The sequence below is a fragment of the Brachyistius frenatus genome, unplaced genomic scaffold, assembly GCF_029030835.1.
Source record: "Brachyistius frenatus isolate BFR_SWC_R1_liver_20210118 unplaced genomic scaffold, ASM2903083v1 Contig_1, whole genome shotgun sequence".
Taxonomy (NCBI): domain Eukaryota; kingdom Metazoa; phylum Chordata; class Actinopteri; family Embiotocidae; genus Brachyistius; species Brachyistius frenatus.
The window spans coordinates 1,039,816-1,065,746 of NW_027210600.1; the positions used below are offsets into that span (position 1 = coordinate 1,039,816).

General features: G+C 43.2%; 1 protein-coding gene across 1 annotated transcript; it reads right to left on the reverse strand.

The window, feature by feature from the left end:
- Positions 1 to 8,698: 8,698 nt before the first annotated feature.
- Positions 8,699 to 25,630, reverse strand: LOC138617089 (solute carrier family 25 member 36-A). The gene is made up of 7 exons (XM_069691819.1): positions 25,207 to 25,630; positions 20,028 to 20,192; positions 18,512 to 18,589; positions 15,612 to 15,712; positions 11,301 to 11,367; positions 9,657 to 9,946; positions 8,699 to 9,567 (listed from the first exon to the last, which is right to left on the reverse strand). The coding sequence occupies exons 1-7, from the start codon at positions 25,245 to 25,247 to the stop codon at positions 9,374 to 9,376; spliced, it is 936 nt and encodes a 311-aa protein (XP_069547920.1). The 5' UTR covers positions 25,248 to 25,630; the 3' UTR covers positions 8,699 to 9,373.
- Positions 25,631 to 25,931: the final 301 nt, after the last annotated feature.

Here is a 25,931-nt window from a genome sequence, read left to right on the forward strand (position 1 = left end):
ATTTCTAATCATAAATGGACTGTATCAGACAGATAATTCAGCAGGGTAATACAGTTATATAAGTGAGGCAGGCAGAGTCCACCAGGACTCAGCTGAGTGGCAGAAGCACTCAGCTGTCTATTTTCCAATGAATACATTAGCAAGAGAAGAACGCATGTATCGACATTCATGTTTTATTTGATTGCTTGTCCAAAAATGTCCCCATCACTGACTCCGAGAGGAAAGGAGGCCACATGGAAACTGCTGCACAGTTGTGCTTCTGATTCAACAGGTTCCACACATCACAGTGATAATGAGACATTTACCCGAGCTAATATGATCACCTAATGTTCCCGGCAAGTTCGCTGATTAGTCTCGCAAATGTGAACAGGCCGGTGATGACAAGGACTGTGGTAAATTGTTAAAATGGGCTCCACTCCCTGAATTAGCAGGGGATGAGAGTATATGTGTCTTCCTCCTGTAAATGGGAGCAGATAGAGACACAAGAGGGGGGGAAACAATGAGACGTGGCAGGTGATACAACCTCACCGCGAAGCGTGAAATAGACACGCCGGTCCACCATAGCAAAAGCGTGAAATGGCCACGCTTTGGACTGTGTGAAAGTTACACGTTTTGAAAGCTTAAAACTTACACGCACGTAAACGTCATGCGACCGAGGTCCCACAAGAGAGGCGACAAAGGACATTTTTTGGCAGTATGATGAGGTATGAGTGCTGGCATGGTGTCATTAGTCACAGACGCCCCGAAAATATAATCAGCTATCGAAGAAGAAAGAGGTGGCACATCATCAATGCACACAACGTCTGTGCAGATTCATATTTTATAACTCATTACTGATGTGTTTTGGTCAGAAGCCGTCCTAAAAGAATGAGTAGTGCAAATGTGGAAGACATAAAAGACCCAGGGCCGTACCACCCATTTAATTCAGTCACGGGATTCAAGTAAACCCCCAAATTATTGTTATCATTGTTATTCCGTGACATAATTTGTTTTTATAATCAACCATATCAATTTGTCACGGATTCAGTTGAGTAATATGAGTGTTTGACTCTATTTGTGGAAAACATAACCTGCAGCGTACTTGCCAGTCTAAACGAAAAGCTTTTATTCAGCAGGGTCGTTTGACGTCCTGTTTTTCTGTCACTGTTCTTCTTCAATCACACTTTTTGTTTTTGATCGTTTTCACTTTGAATTAAAGCACTTAGTACATCCTTTAGTAAAACATGGGATTTTGTGACCTTGACCAAACTTCATTTCCCACAGAAGCGCTGACTGCAGCTCTGTGAAGGAGGAGCAGAGTGGGACAGCTGACCGGGCCGCTGCGGTACACTGCGTCACCGGTGAGTCCAACCAGCTGACATGCTGTCGATGATGCTGGTGAAGAGGTGCGACCACGGCGGTGCGGGACGGCAGACTGTTGCACACACCCCGTACCATCTGCTATGGAGTTATGGTCCATGACAATAAAATGTAAGCTAATTACTCTGTGTCTGTCTGTATGTGTGTGTGTGTGTGTGTGTGTGTGTGTGTGTGTGTGTGTGTGTGTGTGTGTGTGTGTGTGTGTGTGTGTGTGTGTGTGTGTGTGTGTGTGTGTGTGTGTGTGTGGTCCCTGTGTGTAAAAATGGGTCATGACAGCAATTTGCATGATAAAGCAAAGACAAAGTTGTTGAAACTGTTGCGACTCCTTTGTAATAACAAAATGGAAAAGTACGAGTACAATGTGAAAAATAAGTATTGAATTATTAAGTATAATTTATGAGATTTTGTTTCTTCGTGCCCAATTCAAGTCATATTGGCGTTATTGTAATTACCAGCTTCCTATTTGTTCAAATCTGATAAAAAATTTTTTTAAAAAGTATGGAAATGAAAGCAAAAGAAAGCAAATGAATCCCCTGCAGGTAAACATTACATCATATTTCATAAAGGCCCATTCTGAACAACATAAAGTGTTTTTAAGCAAATAATTTGCCTCATTCTTTCCAAATTGTAGCTAATATTTGTGTCTTCTTTTTTGGGGGTGTTTGTGTTAGGGACTTGAATGTGGCGTAAATATGTCGCTGGAAGCAGCAGCCTTTAAGCTTGGATGGGAAACAGGGGGAACGAGCTGTTTAAATGAAATAGCAGAATTTGAAAATACAGCTCTTCTCCTGCAAGAGCGCTCCACCACACGTTTAATGTACGCGCGGCTTATGTTGACACGCGTGTTATTGTGTTTTGAAAAATATGTACAGTAAATACCACGTGTTGCCATATTTGTCTGTGCACCCATTACAGCCTCCCACATCAATCCTGCATTAAGAAATAATGTGAACGCTCCTGTGGGTGGAAGCAGAAGTACTTAAGTGTGTGTGTGTGTGTGTGTGTGTGTGTGTGTGTGTGTGTGTGTGTGTGTGTGTGTGTGTGTGTGTGTGTGTGTGTGTGTGTGTGTGTGTGTGTGTGTGTGTGTGTGTGTGTGTGTCACATGCCCCTGGGATTTTCTGCTGCTGACGGGTGCTCAGGTCGGGGGTTGGGCTTCATCCCTGATCTCGGGAGCAAATCCTGGGAGCCGCGGAGGTGGTGAGGAAGAGTTGAAGAAAAGGAGGAAGAGCTTCAGGCAGGCAGAAATTAATGCAGCAGAAAAAGATTGGCTCACAGTGTAATGCTGTCGCTCCGACACTCAGAAAAGTACATTTAAAGCTCCAAAGCTTAATATATCTTAAATTCCAGCAGTAGGAAATAGGACATATGATGAGCCTGAATCTCCTGCATGCTTTTAGCCGTAGCTTTTCGTGATGTTAAGGATTTGACTCATCCTGGTACTTATCGTAAACTGCATGTTTCTGTACTTGTCAATGTCCTCACAGAAGGAGATAAACATCAATAAAACTGACTTTACTGCTGGTTTTTACCTCATTTCTTCATCAACAACTCCATCCACCTTCCTTTGTGCTAAAAAGCAGCGCCCTCTACTTCTTCTTTTAGGTCAGAAAACAACATTTGCGGTTGTTTTATGCCACAAATTCCAGCAGCACATTCCTCAGAGGGGAGTGCAGCTGGTGAGGCAGCAGCAGGTCATTCAGCAACAGGTGTGCAGAGCAGGAGAAGACAGCAGAGCCCCCTGGTGGACAGGTGAGGAACGACTAGTCAAAACACACGGTCACACATTAGACAGGATGGAGGACAGAAACAATGAGCAGACACACAACAAAACTCTGTTGTCATATCTGAACAGGAGGGTTGTTTGCTGACTCATGAAGCTCAGATGGCTCTGAAGTGGCTGTTTAAACAATCGAATGAAATCTGATGGGACAGAAACATGTGACCCAGTATTAACATTTCATTTCAAATATCACACTCAGATCATAATGTAACTATAATGTAATGTAACTATTGTTCATTGTTTGTTTATTGTTTAGAGGAGGAAAGCGTGCATTTTGCTCACTTACATTTGCACAGCAGTGTCTTCATTAAACAGTTTGTAATCTGCGTTTTTGAGAAGAAAGCCCTCTGATCCAACACTGAAATCTGATTATTGATATTTGACCTAAAATATAAAATCTTCCAGTCTGTGGAAATTGAGTATTTCAGAAATATAAGGTGCCCTGAGCACTCTACTGAATGTGGGGAATATACACAGTGCGATGGTGCCCTCTATTGTATTTAGGATGGTAAATACCGAAGCTCAATGCAAGTGAGTCGGAAGGGCCTGATGCCTCTCTCCTTTCCACACTGTACTGATGAAGACTGCAGATGGAGGATTTTCTCATTGCAATATTTTAGACTTTAATGTGAAAATATAAGTACATCCCAGGGAAAGTGTTGATTTTTTTGACAAGCAAATATCAGATTTTATAAAGTGGCTGCAGATGGAGATAGTACACCTGTCAGTTGTCCCATCTTTAATGAATCTACTGTCGTCATTTTTTGTTTAGTAATTTACTGTTAAATCTGTGGGTAGATTTTAAACCATTGCGTGTGAAACAGGACAGACTAAAAAAGTAAAAGTGCATTCACATTTGAAGAAAGGCTCATCTTTGAATCTCTGTTCACTGCAGGGGATGAATTTCCTTCTTTTCAATTAAAAAATCAGCACAATGAGTTAGATGTTTTTTTTTTCTTTCTGCTGCCATAGTGGTGATAGTGATTATAAAAAGGACACGAACCCTGAACCTTCCTTGTGAGGTGACAGCGATAACCATTGCATCACCAATCTGCTCGGACCCTGACCAGTGCCCCTCTAATCTTTATTACATTTCTAATCTCCGGCCATTTCACATTCCACACTTAAAAAAATTACAAAAATCCCCCCAATGGGCTCCAAAGCTCCTTTTTTTCAGGACATCCTCTGTATTGTCCTGCAGTACAACTAGTCAACAATGTTGCCATGTGTGCATGTGATTTACTTTCATGTGCTTCTTGTCTTCTACTGTTTACAATTTGCTTGGACCCAGATTATTGTTTATATATATACATACATACATACATATACAGTATATACACAGTGCATCCGGAAAGTATTCACAGCGCTTCACTTTTTCCACATTTTGTTATGTTACAGCCTTATTACAAAATTGATTAAATTCATTTTTCCTTAAAATTCTACAGACAATACCCCATAATGATAACATGAAAAACATTTTTTTGAAATGTTTGCAAATCTATTAAAAATAAAGAACAGAAAAATCACATGTACATATTATTCACAGCCTTTGCCATGACACTCAAAATTGAGCTCAGGTGCTTCCTGTTTCCACTGATCATCCTTCAGATGTTTCTACAACTTGATTGGAGTCCACCTGTGGTAAATTCAGTTGATTGGACATGATTTGTGAAGACACACACCGTCTATATAAGGTCCCACAGTGGACAGTGCATGTCAGAGCACAAACCAAACCATGAAGTCCAAAGAATTGTCTGTAGACCTCCGAGACAGGATTGTATCTAGGCTCAGATCTGGGGAAGGGTACAGAAAAATGTCTGCAGCATTGAAGGTCCCAATGAGCACAGTGGCCTCCATCATCTGTAAATGGAAGAAGTTTGAACCACCAGGACTCTTCCTAGAGTCGGCCGCCCAGCCAAACTGAGCGATTGGGGGAGAAGGGCCTTAGTCAGGGAGGTGACCAAGAACCCGATGGTCACTCTGACAGAGCTCCAACGTTGCTCTGTGAAGAGAGGAGAACCTTCCAGAAGGACAACCATCTCTGCAGCACTCCACCAAGCAGGTCTGTATGGTAGAGTGGCCAGATGGAAGCCACTCCTCAGTAAAAGGCTCATGACAGCCCACCTGGAGTTTACCAAAAGGCACCTGAAGGACTGTCAGACCAGGAGAAACTAAATTCTCTGGTCTGATGAAACAAAGATTGAACTCTTTGGCCTGAATGCCAAGCGTCATGTCTGGAGGAAACCAGACACTGATCATCACCTGGCCAATACCATCTCTACGGTGAAGCATGGTGGTGGCAGCATCATGCTGTGGGGATGTTTTTCAGCGGCAGGAACTGGGAGACGAGTCAGGATGGAGGGAAAGATGAATGCAGCAATGTACAGAGACATCCTTGATGAAAACCTTCTCCAGAGCGCTCTGGACCTCAGACTGGGGCGAAGGTTCATCTTCCAACAGGACAACGACCCGAAGCACACAGCCAAGATAACAAAGGAATGGCTTCGGGACAACTCTGTGAATGTCTTTGAGAGGCCCAGGCAGAGACCAGACTTGAACCTGATTGAACATCTCTGGAGAGATCTGAAAATGGCTGTGCACCGACGCTCCCCATCCAACCTGATGGAGCTTGAGAGGTCCTGCAAAGAAAAACGGGAGAAACTGCCCAAGAATAAGTGCCAAGCTTATAGCATCATACTCAAAAAGACTTGAGGCTGTAATTTCTGCCAAAGGTGCTTCAACCAAGTATTGAGCAAAGGCTGTGAATACTTATGTACGTGTTATATTTTCTTTCTTTATCTTTAATAGATTTGCAAAAATTTGAAACAAACTTTTCTCACTGTCATTATGGGACATTGCATGTAGAATTTTGAGGAAAAAAATGAATTTAATCCATTTTGGAATAAAACTGTAACATAACAATGTGGAAAAAGTGAAGCGCTGTGAATACTTTCCGGATGCACTGTATTTTTTATTTTAATTTTAATATTTTTCAATTATTTTAGATCTTTTGAAAATGTACAAACTCCCACTGTTACTTTTTGGGGGGATTTTTAAGTTCAAGCAAATTTGCAATATTCGACTTCTACAGATTTTTGACGTCCGAAAAGGTGAAATTTCCTGTTATTTTTTTAGGAGGATTTCAGGGTTTTAAGGGGTGAAAAAAAAATTAAATTAAATATCACTCATTTAAAATATTGTAAACATCTGAAAATATGTAACATTTGACTTATTTAGACATCTGTAAAGCGGAAAATACCCAGTACTTTACGTATTTTTAGAACTCTGACAAGATTTAAGTACATCATTTGTTTTATAAGAGACCTTAAGAGGTAATCCAGTATTTGATTAAGACTAGAAGTACAACAAATTCATGTAAATTAGGAGCAAAAAATGTCAACCAGATACTAAGGAAGAAAACGTTTCTGAGAGCAGAGTAAGTTTGCACTCCTTCCATTTTTATTGACGATTTGTTTTACAAAAACAGGTATGAGATAATGCATAGCGCGAGCCCCACTCGGTCAGCTCGTCGATGACGACGTGGAAAAACACAAGAGGGGGGGCGTCAGGAAAAGGCAACAACAACAACTCGTTTCTAAAAATTAAAATAATAAAAACACTGTTTGCGGGTCTTCAACCGAGGGCGTACGTACTCCTGTGGTCTCTTTACACACAAGACACGACTGAGTATCACAGGAGCACACACACACACACACACAGCACACACACACACACACACACACACACACACACACACACACACACACACACACACACACACACACACACACACACACTCACTGGCACACGATGCAAACCGAGTGGGTGCAGAGGAATAACGACGGGATGCATAGACACCTGACAAACACACCGATACGAGTGAGGAGATGCATAGACGCGTACGGTCACATTTCCCTCACCCACCGTTTTTTTCGCGTCCAGGTTTGACGGGATCAGCCGCCGCCGCCTCCGCCTCCGCCTCCACCTCCACCTTCACGCTACGGACCAATCAAACCGTCTATTCTGAGGTGGCAGCAGAAAATCTCAGACTACCTCCAAACCCGGGAAAACCAAACCAACACTATCTGCATGATCTGAAAAGTGAGAATTTTTTTTTTTTTCTTTTTCTTGTAATTGGGTGAAATGACCCTTGAATCACATTCGGGCACAATCAACTCTCACTATCCACACCGCTTTAAAAGCCCACGGGAGTGTAGCCGGCGTTGTTGCTACGGGACGAGCGGTGACCGGGGGGGGGGGTCGCCGACGGGCTCGTGTCTCGCTACATCCATAGCGCGTGTTGACGGTGCCGTGCGCAGACAATAATACATCTCACAGTGAGACTAATCTAATGCTTCCTCCATGTGCGTCGACACTCTGAACTAAACGCGAGTTCACGTTGAGCCACAAACTGGGCAAGTTGCACTGAAGGAGAAGATGGAGATGTGCGTTGTCGTCGTGGGCGATGCCGTTGGCGAATGAGACTGTCCTGAAGCGGCGAGGTCGATGTTTCGTGCGAGAACAGGAGGAGAGTTACTTCTGTGGTTACTAAGATGAAGTTCACAATAAAACTTTTTTTTTTTTTTTTTTGTCATTTGCACTTTAAAACTAAAAATGCTGACTGGGTCACTTTTACATTTCAAGACAAACACATCCACATACATAGAAAAGAAAGGTTCATTTTCTAACCGGTTGAAATGCAGTGATTTTATTTTCTGGAGGAAAGAATCCATTTTCTTTCTTTTTTTATTTTTCATACCGAGCTGCATTTAATTAATGTGCATTTCTGCAGAGCATATTCCTGGCCACTTCCTCCTCCCGCTGGCTAAACTGCATGACACATTTTTTCCAGTGTAAACTCAAGAGGATTGTCCTCGCCTGTAAAACTAGCCTGGATTCTCCAACTGAGGGCGAAAAAACTAAAACAAAAAAAATGAGATCGAGCGTTCTCGAGAAAGACGTCGGAAAAGTGCTACAAGAACGAAGGTACCGACTCGACTAACAGGCGGATCGCCTCCTCTCGGAAAATGCACTCAAGAGTTTGTGCTTTGCCAAACCTGGCTGACAAATGCAACACAATCACGTTATGTAGGTACTTTATATATATATATATTTATAACAGGTTTTGTTAAAATTAGTTAATTCTATTTATTCTTACTTCACAACATGGGAAAGTGTTTGACTTCTTAGCCTTTTATTAATGTTATTCTTCATGTTTATTTACATTCCAGTGGTTCGAACGGTGGATTATATTCAGGTTCAAGTGCGGTGGCTTTTCTACCTTCTGCCTAACCTCGGCGTCGACGCCTCTTCCACGCGCGGCGAACGCAAACACGCGGGGGTCAGAGGTCACTGGGAGCAGCCGGTCCCCTTGCGTCTCACGGACGACGCTGGAAACCTTCGGGCGTCTACGTTCACGACGTCGAGACTTTCACGGAGGGCGCCCGGCGTCGTTGGACACCACACTGTACGACTGTTCGCTGTGACGGGTCGGCCGGAGCTCCGCCTCCTCCCTCGGGCCACCCTGCATCTCGGCCTACGTCGTGCCCCCCCCCCCCCCTTTCCCCATCCCTCACTCGACCTGAACAAGCCTTCGAAGTACCTCTTCTCCTTGTTTCCTAACTTCAGAACCATCGAGATGATGCGCGGCAGCTACTGATCGGGGCGTCTTGGTTTTCTTGGGCCGCTGGTGAAATGCTGCGCGCTACTGGTGAGATATTGTTAAACCTGATGGTCGGGATTAGAACGAGGGCGGCTGCTGAAGAGGGTCCTACATCCACTGGGTATTAAAGGGGAGGAATGCTGCACTTCTCTTCATTATTAGTATTGTTAGAGGCAGAATATACTGGAACTCAGGTTCTGTCGTCTGAATCGTAGCTTGCACAAGCGACGTATATATCCGAAGGGAGAAAAGGATGGACTACAAATGAAAAATGGGGCAACCGTTTCTTTTCCACTGCTACACCCAGAACCCCGAATCAATGCCGGGATCTTGTCGACCCTCCTCCTTGTGCCTTCGGTGTACAACACAAAACTCCAGACTTTTTTTTTTTTTTTTTTTTTATCTTTTTCGTTAAACAACCGCTCGTGTCGCCGACACTAAATGTCCAAAGGTGCTCCGTCTCTTGTCGTTTTCTGGCGAGCGGGTTCGCTGGTGTGCAGGCGCTCTCCGTCTCTTTTCTCCGTCTCCGAACAGGGGCAGGGTAGAATGTCTGAGAGGGGGAGGGGGGGACTTTAGCCGTTCAGGAGGTAGACCACCAGCTCGTAGGTGCACATCATGATGGCGGTGTTGGGGATCTGGCGTACCAGGTGGGTGGTGAGGCCGCGGTAGAGCGCGCGGTAGCCTTCCTCTTTGGGCACTGTTGTTAGAGTCTGGAAGAAGGAGCGGTACTTGGTGCCCTCCTCACGTAGCCGGGTGCGGATCACTTCTGCAGAGCGGAGCAGATGGGGGGGAGGGAGGTTAAAGGAAAAACAACCTACAATCAAAATGACAACAGGAGTGACGACGAACTCTCACCGTGAGGATAAGCGATAGATGTGGCACAAGTCTTGGAGGTGGCGGCGGCGAGCATCATCCCCACAAAGTCCGAAGCGTCTTTCGAAGTGTCCTCCTCCTCGTCCATGTTCTGCGGTGCCTTGGCCTCCAGGAGGCGCCGTTTAATGTTTTCATAGATCACAAAGTGGATCACAGTCTCTGATATTCCGGCGTAAGACGCCGACATTCCCCTGTAGAAGCCTCGCAAGCCGTCGGCCTGATACACCCGACGCACGCACTCAAACGCATTCATCCTTCGCTCGCCTCGGTTCCTGACAAAAGACACACACACACACACACAAAAAAACATACGTTACGATCGCTCAACCAGCACAAAGGAAAACTTCCTCGTGGCTTATTCTACTGCTGAGAGTAAATAGGATACAATAACAGCTGAATGCCGTCATGTGTTTATTGTTTAGGTTGAACTTTTCCAAACTAACATTACACAATACCAGCGATTCTTTTAGTCTGCAAAATAAGAAAGTAAAGTTATGAACGTTCAGGCGAACATAGACCTGGATGAGACCGTAACACACACACACACACACACACACACACACACACACACACACACACACACACACACACACACACACACACACACACACACACACACACACACAGCTCATGATTTTACTTCAACTCGTCCTTTCATGTCTTTAAAACACAAAGTGTACATGAAACTATGATCCTGTAGGAGGAAGGAAAACACAGGAAGACCGACTGGCCGACATCAGCGAGAATCTGCTGACTGAACAAACAACACCAGTTAGCTCAATAATATAAATAAGCTTTAGTCATGTTTGCTGAGGTCGTGTTATCGTTTTGAACTTGTTGCACAAAACATAAGAGTACAGTAGGCCTCAATATTACCAAACAATGGAAGAAAACTCTGATGCGACTTCTTTTAGCTGATCGACAAACGAGACCGTCTCTGTTCATGTTTTGCTTTCAGCTCTTCGTTGTCGGCGTTTCAGGTCAGACTTTGCGGGCGGAACAGATCATCCTGCTCGGGGTCTGCCCGGCCATAACATTTAAAATCCTACAAATAGGGGGCTTCCTAAAACTGCCGTGTATGTGTAGTAAAGCTGGAGGCTTTATGATTGCGGAGGTTGAACTCCTCCCTGGCAGACACGTGGAGAAGCATCTCTCGCAGCTCCGAACCAAAGCAGCCATGTTTCTGTACAGGTGGTTTTATCTTTACAGGGAGATTCTGGATTAAATGGGGGGTGTCCCTTTAAAGCGTATTTCCACTCACGGTACTGAAAGCCAACCGAAAGTATCACAACACCTCAGACATTGTCTTCACATTTGTTTTTACCAAGTACGACTACCGTCAGTGTGTTGAATGTGAACATGTGCCGGTGATGCGTTCAAATGTTCCGATTATTTCCCGGTAAGTACAGAACACGAGGCAAACGTACGCCGTCGAACTTCCAGTGCTGCGCGAGTAAGTGTTCTGACATGAAAAGAGTACGATCTGTAAGAGTACTGAGGGAAGTCCTTCGGGAACCAAGCGCCTGACTTCATGGAAATTCCCATGTGGCGAGAAGGATGTACGCTCAAGAATAAATAGTCTATCAAACGAACTCCACACAGCTCCCAGCACAGCGTCAGGTTTACCTCGCGTCCAGCTGCAGTCGGGTCTTTATCAGCCATATTGGATTGGTTGCTGTGATGGCGGTAAAACCTAAAGAGGAAAACAAAAAAAACAGCAAGATTACACTTCGAGAAAATCTAGGATGAGATCAAGTTTCAAGCTGACAGTGATACAAAATAAACCGCATGCTAATGTCCATAAAGTATGTGAATGTTCTTTAAGCTGCATTCATGTTGGTAATGGAACAAGTTAAAACAATGTGAACGTGTTTTTATTATTAGCATTAAAAGTCACAAAAGCAGTTTAGAGAGAGAAAGTTGACTCCTACGGAGACTTAAGCGTGCAAAAATGGGAGCAACTTCATGTCAGAAAAATTGTATGTTGTGTGAACGGCTGTAAAAAAAAAATACATTAAAAAAAAAAAGAGACAGAGAGAAAGAAACTCCAGCTTATCCAATGGCCTACATGATAAGGGAGTAGAGGACAGAGATGCAGAGAGAGAAAGAGAAGAACCAGAGATAAAAAAAAAAGCACAGATCTGTGGTGAGTACTCACGCAGACCCAAGTAACTCCTCACAGATGCAGCTAGAGACCCCTGGAGGTTTCAGGGTCTCATGCCCTTTGCGAGAGGAGAGCTACGGTAGAGTAAAAGCCTAAAACAGACACAGGCTCGTGTGTAGCAAAATGACCAGCATGCAACCACTTCACTTCCCACCAACAAGGATTTCAACCCACAACCCCTCACTGGGAAATGATCACCCCTCCCCCCCACACACACACACCCCCACACACAGAGACAGCACCAACAGTACAGCTGAGAGTCCTTGTTCATACACAGAAAAAGAAAACACAGGCAGGCAGACGTGACAGGAGCGACATCGTCGGTGCCCGATCCGTTCTGCACACCGTGAACTGTCCTCCCTACCGTGAACTGTCCTCCCTACCGTGAACTGTCCTCCCTACCGTGAACTGTCCTCCCTCACGCGTGTGAAGATTTAACGGAGCTGAAGTCGTTATCTGCCACCGGCAGACAAAACCATCGAGTTGTCCCGAGTCGTCGGGATACGACACGAAAACACGCCCGTTCGTGTTCGCTGTATTTCTTGTGTGACGATATCGGCCAACACGAACGCCCAGAAAGGTTTACGACCGATCTTGTTCTTATTAACATCGATTGCGGAAAAGATTGTTTTCCGAAAGTGACGTGAACAGTACAGAACTTAAAGGGACACGATGAGAGGATCACTCTTCGTTTGTCTGCCGCATCACACAAATAGTGGTGTTATTTCTAGGCTCTCCAGATGTGATCACTCTTCTACAGTGCAAGGGTGAGACGTAGCTTAGTCACACTGCGATGAAGGCAACATTAAAAACGTGTTGACGTAACACACGTCGCACCGTTGGGCAGTGGAACGGTATGATGCACGTTAGCTGGGGAATTCAACCAAAACAACAAGCATGGCTGAAAGTGGCTCCACAGTGGAGGAGTGACTTCAGTAGTGGGGAAGTGGTTTGGTTACAAATTATATTACGTACAACAAACTGCTGTAATATGTTAGTTTTTACCAAGCGACAACCAGCAGTGACGTCACCCGTTGGTTTTGTGAACGGCCGTTATGAAGCTTCGAGTTCAGATTTTGTCCGGCGCCATCTTTGCTAGTTCGGAGCGGTTTGGAGCAGGAAGTGACCATATTTGGACGAGATGGGGGGGGGGGGGGGAGCGGTGGATCTGAATCGATCTGATTGGAAACCCGGCGATACTAAGTTCCACCCACCGATAACCTGACTGCACCACAGGCCTGTCAATCAAACAGACACGCCCTAAAAAACGCAGCTTTTTGAAGCTTATTTTATAATTAATGACGGATTATTTTCAGATGGACCTCCAGAAAACTAAGAAGGAGCGACTTTAGCGAACAACACTGAGATAACTTTTATTGACTTTATGAGACTAGTTGAATGGGAGTCTATGGAGTCGGAGGCTTTTTTGGAGCCAACCTCTAGTGGCACTCGGTGGTATTGCAGCTTAAAGCACTTCTGCATTAGTCTCATTTTTTACTGACTGTTTAAAGGCAAAGTTTAATGTTAATGTTTATGTAGACATGTAAAACACTTAATATGTTGCAATTATATACGTTCTTGAAATCATGTAACTATGTTTTGCTATTTTGACGTACTGTGGAGATATTGTTGTTCTGAAATATTATCATAAGACCGTTTCAGCCACCTCGGTTTCCGTCTCATCACAAACAGGAATGAAAGGATTCCCGTGTGGAACAGATTGGGCGGTGTCGTAAAAGATGTTCAATTGTATGGATGTGCAGAACGAGTCAGGCGCCGACAGACATCGTGTTTGAAGCCTGGCTCAGACATGTTTGTAAATTACAGCCTGACCAATATTGGAGCTTTGGGATGGATATATAAAATGATAAAAGTAACTAAATACATTTAACTTACTTTGTGCACTGTTTAAGAAACATTTAGAGTTATTGCATTTTCTTTTAATTCAAATTTACATATGGACTCCAACACTTTGAATTATTTTTTTTTTTTTTACATTTATTTGACAGATATGGTTGATTGATTTGCAGCTTTCTTGTTTCCTCTCCTCTTTATTGTTTTTCTCTTTCTGTGGTTCATATTTCTGAAAACACTCTTGTACCGCTGCATATCTATAATGATATTTGAGACAACAAGAATCGAACAGGTTTGCGTCAGAGCTGTGAGAATAAATGGACCCTGCACATACAGTATAGAAGTACCAATTTGACTTTCTTGTATATGCTCCCTTTTGGACAAGTTATGCACAGACACGGGGTTTCCTTCCACTGTTGTGCTGATGTCACTCAAATATACCCGCTAGAGTCTCTGATCCTGGCATGCTGACTTCTCTACACGACTGCCTCGACGGCATGAAAAGCTGGATGTCACAAAAGTTTCTACAACTCAACTCAAGCCAATCAGAGATTCTTGTAATTGGTCCACCGCGCTTAACCAAACAAATCCACCCCTCTGCTGGCCCGCTTGTAGAATTCATTACACCCGTCGCAAAAAATCTTGGGGTTTGGGTTTGATAGCAATTTGAGTTTTGAACAACATATCACAAAGCTCGTGCAGTCCTGTTTTTATCACCTTCGAAATATCTCCAGAATCCGTCCTATGTGAACACTTCACGATGCCGACACCATCACACATGCCTTCATCTCCTCACGCCGAGTCTACGGCAACAGCCTCTTCACCTGCCTCCATCAAAAACTCATCAGTCCACTTCAAACTGTACAAAACTAAAACCAGGAGAAGGGACCGCATCACGGCCGTTTTAGCTCCCAGTATGTTTTAGAATTGATTTGAATATTTTACTGTTAAACTCGTATTTAGCCGAACTGATTGTTTCATAGTAGCCTGCCCGCTAGTCTGAGATCCTCAGACAAAAAGCTTTTGCCTGTCCCGGAGACACGTCTTAAAACTAAAGGTGACAAAGCATTTTCAGTCAGAGTTCTGGAAGGAGCTGCCTGAAGAAATAAGGTCTGCAGACTCAGTGACGTCTTTTCAGTCTCTTCTTAAAACAGACTTTTTATCGCTGATTTTAGTGACCAGTTCTTATTTCTTTCATACCCGGTTTTAATTTGTTTTTATGACTGTTTTATACGATCATTGTGTTGTTAAGACTTGTTAGAATGATCTTGTTGTTTTGTTTTGATGGATTATTTTATGTGAAGCACTTTATAACTGAAGTTTAGAAAAGTGCTATACAAATAAAGTTTATTATTATTATAGTGTTCCAAAAGTGGCGCTGACGTGCACTTCTCATTGACCCATATTAATATATATGTACGCACGCACGCTTCGGTGTTTTCAACTGGATCAGAACACTTCACCTTTCCCCCACATACCAAACCGTCAGAGAATAATGATGAGGTATTTAAACCTGACCTCCTGACACTTTATTTTTAGTGAAGCCATTTTAAGATCGCTGAGGCAGCACTACATGTGGGGGGAGAGGCGACAGAACGAGGATTGGCTGATTTTTGAGTACTCAGGATCTTCAGGTGTCAAACTTTGCTGTATTTAAGCCCTGTAGACTGGTTCTACCACCTTTCGTTATTTGCAGAGGGATTCGTGTTAAAGTGAGGGCTGACAGCACCTAGGTGACTCCAGCCCCCGTCTAACCACTATTTGTCAGACGCTTACCAGCACTGAACCAGACAAAGGCCCTTTCACTCAGAATACCTCAGAAGACTGCTGGAAATATTCGCTAGGTTACTGCTATGAAAAAAAAATAAAAGCAGTGCATGGTGCTGCATGTCGATGCGTTACCTCACGTATATAGTTACCTGCCATTCCAGCCGACACCATGTGCACCTGTGTGGAGTCGGGTTCCAGCACGCCGTTCAGTCTCTCTTTGGCCGTGGAGTAAGCAGCAAAGTAGATGGCTCTGAAAAAAAATAAAAAAAATAAGGGTCAGTGCTTGTGTTCCTCCAAGAGGCAAAATAAGTTATACATGCCGTGTTTTTGTGTGTTTCCGTGTCTCAGCCGCTGCCTCCAGTAGCAATGCAGCTTAGAAATTAGACTACATTAGTGAGTAAAATGGGCCCCATGACAGGTTCAGTTTAATGAGCTTTAAAAATTCATTAGGTGTAACGCCAAGAGCTGGACCAATATCCGCTGCAAATCAGCCTTGTTAGACAAATAAGCCATTCAGAAGAAAAAGCACATGCTTTCGTTTAATTCGAGTCATTATCTTTACTTGTTTTCACTAATTAAAGCGGTCGTAATGATCCTGTTTGGACTGGCGTCTAAATACAGGTGGTTTTGCTGCTTTTGCGTTTTCCCTGGTTCATTTGATAAATGTTCTTTGTCCGACTGTTAATGATGCTTGAAGCTCATCCGTCACATTAAAAGACATTTTTCAATGCATTCCTGTTTAATCTGCATCACAGCTCAGGAGGCCTCTTTGCCTTCCATTTTGCCGCGTCAGCATCCCTTTATGTAAGACGCGAACAAAACACTCGACGTACGCTTGGCACCGACACCGGCTCGCTGCAGCATTAGCGGCGTCCAGCTGCCATTAGTGGCTCCTTTGCTCCTCACGCTGCCACGGAGAGGAGTTAACGACGATGACATCGCTAATGGTGATGACTCTTTAACAGTCAGTTGCAGTGGTTCCCAGATAAAAAAACAAAAAAAACAAAACAGATTCCTGCTTTCAAAATGCTGCTGCTGTTTGCCGTGCAGTGAGCAGTGCACAAAGTCATGAAGACATGAAGATGAACGGCGTCTTAACGACCACGGATCCAACATGCCTCTTTATCACCAAGGCACCTCAAAGAAACCGCTGGACGTTATCCGTTACAGCAACATTGTTTTTCACAGCCGCACATACAGACGTGAGAAGAAATTAGCACACATGGAAATGGTTGAGTTTTTAACATTTGATCTTCTTCGATACAGTGCCTGCAGATAAAGGTGATACACTCAAACAAGTGATGCAAAAAAATGGATTCACTTTCATAATTGAAATGAATACAAAAAAAAAAAAAAACAGATCGGCCTCATTGAGAAAGTGAGCACAGCCGTACATTCATGGACAATACTTCAAATCCCTCAGACATCCAATAACTGAGGGAACTCAGGGTGGAAAAGTAGTCAAACATATCAACAAGTAGATGTCAGAGACTAGTGGACAATTATGTGAAGTATGTGGCTGTAATTTCTTTTTCCAAAAAAAGAATAATTACATCTGCTGATATTTTTGTTGAATAAATATTTGATTCCATAATTTACCTAGCAGTGGTGTTTAAGTATGCTTAAATACTTTTATATGTTGACACTGTTTAAAAAAAAGTTTGCTTGTCCAAACACGTTTGGAAAAAAAACTTTTTCTTTTATTTTCAAATGTCTTTACCTCAAAAACTTTCTCCGTCTCTGTACCTCCCCTTGAAATACTTCTGAGCTAATATCTGTGGTCATTAAATGTGACTGAGTCAGTAAAATACCACTGAATGATAACAGTTGATATTAAAGAAATGTTTCACACAAATTAGTTGTGTTAGATATATATATATATATATATGAATATATGAAAAGCCAACTGATGCATCATTTAATATTAGCTCATTGCAGACTAAGTCAGTCGTTCAGTTATCAATAAGTAAATAAGATACTTTATTTAAACTACTTTACAATACTTTATTTAAATTAAATAAAATGCAGAAATGTCAGGGACATTTTTGCTTCTCAACAGTAAATTCTCCTGCCCATGATGTTTACTTAAGGGTCCCTTATTAAAAAATATGCATTTATAGTGTAGGTTGTGACAAGAAAAAAAAAATATAAGCTATATCATGATCAGACTTTTGAAAATCTATCATACTATACTATTAATATTGGTATCAATAGGACTATAAAAAAATACATTTATACAAATTTGGAGTTTTTTTGGAGTTAAATTTTACATTGTGACATTCCTGTCACTTCCTGTCTGATATGTCACGGTTTGCCACTGGTTGTATATGTTTGGGAGGAGAGGCGGAGCATCACTTGAAAAACTGCTGTAAATGTCTGCATGCTGATGTTCAATAGCTGACACGCATATTAACACAGTAACTGTAGACATGATAAGTCCATGTCAGCATTCATCGCTAAGACCTAATACAGCCGACGTTGTTTCAGTACAGTGCACACCGATGTCACAGGAAGTCAAGACTGACGACGGAAATTCTGATCCTGATAGAACGATACTTTATTTGACAACATGGCTTCTCTATGTATTTCATCTGTTTAATAATTTGGTGTCAGACCGGAACATTTTGTCTCGTTTTAACATTTTTAACGAGGGAGAGATCTATTAGTTGTTATTGGAACATCATAATGGGAACATCTGGGGCATCAAATCCTTCATCGGATCTGGTTCACTTCTCAAACTATTAATGTTTCCGTCGTGAAAATGTAAAAGAAATGCTGCAAGAAAAAATATTAATCTAAAAAAAAAAAAAAAAGTATAATCAGAATAAATCCTCACATTTGAGCAGCTGGAAATAGAGAATGTTTGGTCTTTTGCTTGAAAACTATTGATTAATTTTCTGAAGGCAACTGGGAATATGTTCAGTTTACCCTGTGGTTACTACTTTACACTCTCTTCACTTTAGAACAGCTTCAAAGTCCTTCATTTAACACTCATAGATGGTACACATTACCAAGAAGATAATGAATATAATATTTGTAGTGATCTTACCTGGAGGGTGCCACGCCCACTAAGTTCGGCCCCAAACCCCTGAAGAGAGAGCGAGGTCCTTCTTTCTCCAATATCAACCTGAATACAAAACACACAAACACACACATGCATGCTGTTGGGGACTGCAGACTGATGGTGCACAGTTCTCTACAAGTATTGTACAATTTAAGGATTACAATTTAAATTGAATTTCAAATTTCAAACTAAAATGATAAAAATTAAAGTGTTTTTTTTCCTGGAATAGTTTACTTTGATTCTCAAGGATGGTGACATCAGTCACAAGACGATCCAGAGCAAGAGACCACAGTCCAGTTGTTTTAAGTTTTGGTATAAATATCTTTCCCTTCTGTCACTACCATCACATTTCAGCCTCTGAGCAAGAGGAACTTTAGCCTACATTCGAAGCCCCGGGATGAGCGGGGCATCTAAGAATAGAAAAAGTCCAACACTTTTGGATTGGATGTATGTTTGTTTCCACTGAACAAGCACATTAACTCTATTCCAACAGGCTGCAGCTTGGAAGTGTGTCAAACTGCACAACTATTTCTGCAAATACATGAGCTGCAGTGTGATATAACCGACGGCCCGAGCTGCAAAACATTTCTGCATTAGCTCAATTATTTGTGTTGAACGGCTCACAAAAAGCAGATGTGTTTCGGTCTTCTTAGCCGTGCGTCATGTCTAAGCACTGCTGCGCCACACTTGTTTTAGTTGGCTGCAGTGTGCAGGAGCTGGCCAGAAGAACATGTTGAAATGTCCGTAGGGCCTCGCTGACCGCACCCCCACCTCCCACTGCCTTCAACATGGCAGCAAAATCTGTATTCAACTGCAGTTGGACAATATGACAAAACTGAGTTAGTTAGGAATATACCGCAAGCTTACAGAATAAAGTTGGGACTCCCATCGTGCCTGGCAGTGCGTGACTTAGTTCAGTGAATATTAAAAGTGGCATGTTGCTATCAAACAGGGATTCTTCCAGAGGCTCAGAGCAACTGCGATCTCTGACCGTTGTCTTTGGATCTAATTTCCTTTATCATCACAAATGGCAATCTAACCTAAATCAAAGCAGTCTTTCAGTAAGCAGACAGAAAATAGGAAAAGGCCCGTCATAACAGAACCTTTGAGTCATTATAAAATCACAAAATGGAGGAAAATCTCACAAAGATAAATGAATAATAAGAGTCGGATTTGTTATGAAATTTCCTGTTTGGCTAAAGCGCCTGATGCGTGCTCTTGCGCGTAGTTTTCCCAAAGGGGGAGGTTGGAGGATTTGTGTTTCACGGAGTGGATAGTCTTGCCAGGGTGACATCGACCAAGCTAAACAAAATAACAACATGGAGCCTGTCGAGGAGGGAGCCGTGACTCTCCAGGGAGAGCACCATGAACAGCTCCACTTGTTTTAGTTAGAGCTCAAATAATTAGAGCACGGGCAGTATTATATATGATGATGATGATGATGATGATGATATTGCGTACGCACGAGTCCAACTGTGCTAAAAGTTGTGGAGGTACCCACTTGAGACAGTGCAGGGGGCCCGGCGGGGACATTCGGGCCACGCTGGCCCCGTTGACAGTACTGAGCTGAACCTCAGACACATAGAGGGTGACGGAGGACGACTGCAGACGGGTCTTCACGACTTCCAGTGGACAAGTCAGGATGGCTCCCACTGTGCCCCCACATCTGGCAAAGAGAGAGGAAAAGTGGAGGTGAGGTAACAAACAATGTGCGCGTCTCAGCAGCCAGAACAAGGCTGGAAGTGTTTCGTATTTTCGTTAAGAGAAGGTGTCCAACGTATTACATAAATGAATTACCCAACGTGTGGTTGGTGGAATTCTAAAGATCCCTGGCATGCAGACAAGAAAAAGCACAATGTGGGAACAGAGGGCCAGTCAGGAATGCTTTGTGTTTCCTGTGGAATAACATCAAGCTTCTGTGCAGTGCCACAGCGTAGTCTACACTCGGACAGATGTGTTTTCATAACAACGAACCGTACACCAATTACATAACCACTGGATATACTTGAGATTGGGGACCGCGGTGCCCCAGTTTGTGCCAATCATGCAACCAGGTCACAGACTAATCATTAGTAAATCTAAAACATAATTAACCAGCTATGTGGAAATTCAGTGAGCTGTTTAAAAATGAAACTGAAATACTCTTCTAACCAACTGGATAAAAATATTCTATCTACCGTATTTTTCGGACTATAAGGCGCACTTAAAATCCTTAAATTTTCTCAAAAATTGACAGTGCGCCTTATAATCCAGCGCGCCTTATGTATGGTTACTTGTTGTGCTTATTGATCGATGTTATGTGGTACAATGCGCTCAAAAATCTGTCGAAATGTGTAAGTACGACTTTGGTAAGCAACGAAGCCGCTCCGCTCAATGGATATTCGGAGCATTACGGTACGCTGTGTCACGACCTGATCGGCCCGTAACAGGAATGTAAATGTCTGAGTGCATTCATGTAAGGCAGCCCGCGCCCGGAGCATGCGTTAGCTACAATAAACCAATCAGAGAACAGTATTTAGTACGCTTACCCCCTCCACTTTTTATACGTAATACTTACTGTATTACATTATATTACAGTACATTTACCGGACTGTGTTGTTTTGCTTAATGCGCCTTATGATCCGGTGCGGTTTATGTGTGAACATAGACACGTCAATTCACCGTGCGCCTTATAATCCGGTGCGCTTTATAGTCCGAAAAATACGGTAATGCTCAGTTAAAACAAAGAAAGGAAAAAAAGGTGTTTAACTGTGTCTGAATCAAAACAAACATGGCGCCTGACCAGTTGTCTGGATAGAAAACAGTCAGAACTTGGTAGACAGGTTAAAACCTTCTTTTTTTTAATATTGTAAGATCTTTTTTTTTTTTTTTTTTTAACTATACTGTACTTCCAATCGGCAACATAAAGGCACACAAAATCTTGGACATCAAAATATAAACAGAGCCACTCTTCTGCATGCTCTGCGGGAATGTCCCAGGTTATTGCCATTTTACAGAGGTACTAAAAACCTTGAAGACACCATTCCCAAACGTGTGCCAACAGCAGTTAATAAAGCTGTTTGAGGCGACAGTAACAGGTTTTAAAGGAGGAGTCGGGCTTATTGTATGTCACGAGTTAACACGATGTGCTATTTTTGTTTTGGAGCAACCAGGTTAAAAAATATTTTATTGTGGAGGAGACAGAAAACTTCTACCTCAGGTTGGTACGACGAGTCCTTCTAGTAGTCAAACGTTGACGGTTAATTATCTTTTAGAGAAACTGAATGAATGAATATCATGTAAAAAATACATGTCACGTCCAGGGGATTACTTTATGACCAGCTCAGGTAATTTATGGAAATCGCCTGCTCGGGTACCAAATGTTTGAGCACAGAAACCTTATCTTGCTACACGGGTTGCGTAAATAAACTGCACCTAACAGGACTGTATTGGACAGGGCCAGGCTGGAGGATATCAATAGCGAGACGGAGAGCGGTTATCTATAGTTGGAGTTAATTTTCAATAAGTACCAAAACAGAGAGCAAGCCAGTCCAGTCAACACAGTTTTTGGCAGAGGTGAGCTAACGCAGGGCAGACAGCTACTGTACACACCGCAGAGAAAGCAGCACACTACAATAGTGACAAGTCTCGGTTAATCTCATTTAGGCCCTGAGTTACGTCTGCAGCTCGATATTCATAACACCGAAAAACCTTCTAAAACTAGAACTATTCTCAGTTTTGCTCATATCAATCTATTTAGGTATAGCTGTCAGTGCAGTGGCAGCCTCACAAAGAAAAACAAGAAATGCTCTATAAGATCAACACAAGACCCAATGCTGCTGGTAACTATAAGTGAAGGGTTCATTTAGACAAAAGAGAACAAATTAATTTGTGACTTCACAATTCAACTTATTAGCTGGAGAGTGTACCTGAGACAAGATGGTGTGGTTTTACAAAATCTACTTTTTCAACTGGTCTGTAAAACCACCCAAAAACGTATTCATCCACTTCCTGAGGCTGTGTACGCAGTCATATGAGAAATGTGAAATCACACCCTACATTACTGTAACAACTCCAGACTGTGATTCAATCAGATTTGAGCAAAATATAACCTTTGACCAACCCAACTTGTGAGGACAGAGAAGCCTAGACTGCAGCCAGTGGTGGAAGAAGTTGCCAGGTCTTTTTCTTAAGTAAAAGTTTGTAAATATTATCAGTAAAATGTACTCAAAGTATTAAAAGTAAAAGTGCTCATTGTGCAGTAAATACTTCCTGTCAGAGTTGTACAGTTTACTACTGTATTAATGTGCATTTTCAGGTTGTGTTTATTTTAACTACTTTAACTATTATAACCACGTTATGCATCATATTCTATAAGCTCATCATATGTTTATAGCGTCCCTGCCCTAAGAGAAGCCCGTATCTCTAAACAGTCCTGTTTGCAGCTTTGTAACATTGCTCTACTGATCCAAGAGGGGTTTTGAATGGTTTATTTGTTTTAAAACATACATTTTTCTCAACCCATAAAAGAACATTTAATCCTTCAGTTTATCAGAAACATTCAAATTCAAAGTGACCAAATTTGGAGATACATTGCTTTCACTGTACAGGAAGGCTATGAATAACTTATTATAAAAATAACTTGTAACCAAGCTTTTAAAAAAATTACAGTGAAACGGAAAGTACAAAGTTTGCCTTTGAGATGTAGTCGAGTGGAAGTCTTGGGTTGCATAGAATAAAACTACTCAAGTAAAGCACAAGTACCTTGCATTTGTGATTAAGCACAGTATTCAAGTAAATGTACGTGGTTACATTCCTCCAATGACTGCACCAAACTGTGCACCAGTTTACATGTTGGACCAGAGAGATCCCAGTTTACATGTTGGACCAGGGAGATCCCAGTTTACATGTTGGACCAGAGAGATCCCAGTTTACATATTGGACCAGAGAGATCCCAGTTTACATGTTGGACCAGAGAGATCCCAGTTTACATGTTGGACCAGAGAGATCCCAGTTTACATATTGGACCAGGGAGATCCCAGTTTACATATTGGACCAGAGAGATCCCAGTTTACATGTTGGACCAGAGAGATCCCAGTTTACATGTTGGACCAGGGAGATCCCAGTTTACATGTTGGACCAAGGAGATCCCAGTTTACATGTTGGACCAGGGAGATCCCAGTTTACACGTTGGACCAGGGAGACCCCAGTTTACACGTTGGACCAGAGAGATCCCAGTTTACACGTTGGACCAGGGAGACCCCAGTTTACACGTTGGACCAGGAGATCCCAGTTTACACGTTGGACCAGGGAGATCCCAGTTTACACGTTGGACCAAGGAGATCCCAGTTTACACGTTGGACCAGGAGATCCCAGTTTACACGTTGGACCAGGGAGATCCCAGTTTACACGTTGGACCAAGGAGATCCCAGTTTACATGTTGGACCAGGGAGATCCCAGTTTACATGTTGGACCAAGGAGATCCCAGTTTACATGTTGGACCAGGGAGATCCCAGTTTACACGTTGGACCAGAGAGATCCCAGTTTACATGTTGGACCAGGGAGACCCCAGTTTACATGTTGGACCAGAGAGATCCCAGTTTACATATTGGACCAGGGAGATCCCAGTTTACATATTGGACCAGAGAGATCCCAGTTTACATGTTGGACCAGAGAGATCCCAGTTTACATGTTGGACCAGGGAGATCCCAGTTTACATGTTGGACCAAGGAGATCCCAGTTTACATGTTGGACCAGGGAGATCCCAGTTTACACGTTGGACCAGGGAGACCCCAGTTTACACGTTGGACCAGAGAGATCCCAGTTTACACGTTGGACCAGGGAGACCCCAGTTTACACGTTGGACCAGGGAGATCCCAGTTTACACGTTGGACCAGGGAGATCCCAGTTTACACGTTGGACCAAGGAGATCCCAGTTTACACGTTGGACCAGGGAGATCCCAGTTTACACGTTGGACCAGGGAGATCCCAGTTTACACGTTGGACCAAGGAGATCCCAGTTTACATGTTGGACCAGGGAGATCCCAGTTTACATGTTGGACCAAGGAGATCCCAGTTTACATGTTGGACCAGGGAGATCCCAGTTTACACGTTGGACCAGAGAGATCCCAGTTTACATGTTGGACCAGGGAGACCCCAGTTTACATGTTGGACCAAGGAGATCCCAGTTTACATATTGGACCAGGGAGATCCCAGCCGACACCTCTGCCTGGTTTCTATTACATGAATTCCCTGACTTGACCTGACCTTCAATAACACGTTTGTTTAGATGTATTTATGGCCGATACGTCCATACGACACCGCTCAGTCTTCTACCAAGAGTATAATCTGGTGTGGCTGATGTTCATCTTTATATAATATCATCCTTACCGTTGTGACAATTCATGGTTTTAAAAAAAAAAAAAAAAAAAGGAAACTCCAGCCATTTCATTCATACATTGAAATGTCATTGAAATGTCATCTCCTACGGGTGCACATGCGCGGACAAGATTGTTTGGCTCACGTCTTTGCACGCTGACGCTAAACACCGATCTTTAAATTCCCACGATGCCACGAAACAAACGCACAATGTATTAAAACACCAAAACAAAACCACCCCGTCAGGAGCAGCTTCACCGGCCGGCGGCGGCGGTTAGCCGCGAGCGCGTAGCGTGCTAGCTGCGCCCTGATGAAACACTCACCCTCCAGCAAACAGATGAACTAAGGTGTCTCTTTGACTCATTGTGTCTCATATTCGGGAACCGTCCACGGGGCACCGCACGGGGGGCGACGGGAGCGGGCGCGGAGAGACCCCGAAGTAGCAAGCCGATGATACTCAGCCCGTCTGTGTTGTGGTGGAGGTCAGCTTAAAAAAAAAAAAAAAAAAAAAAAACGAGGGTATGGAGCTAGCTTTCGTTAGCTACCAAAGCTAATGAGTTTCCGGTGGGAAAAAAAAAAAAAAAAAGGTGGATGTGAGAGCGACAAGGAGAGCGTCTTCTTCTGGAGGAGGGTTAACGCTTCACCGCAATGTGCGTCTCCTTCAATGTCGGCGAGTTAATTCCAGTGTTGGAGCTGCGGCGGCGGACTCGGCTCGGCTCGGCTCGGCCTCAATGTGACTGAAGCTCTGCGGGTCAGGTCGCAATGTTTATCGTCGGATGGGACGCCGCTAAGCTCGGCCGCTGATTGGCTGAGGGATCACCTGAGCCCCGCCCCCCCCCCCCCCCAGTCACTACTCCTTCACGTGACCCGCAGAGCTCACCACCTGACACCGTGGAGGAATGAAGTCGAGGTTTATCGTTTGAAGAGCTTTTTGTCTTATGTGTGAAAGTACAGTTTGAAAATGAGTCATAAGAAAGAAACCAGGTGCTCGCGCAGCACCGCGGGCTTCACAACTCCACACGGAAAAGAGTTCGTGCACTTCACGCGC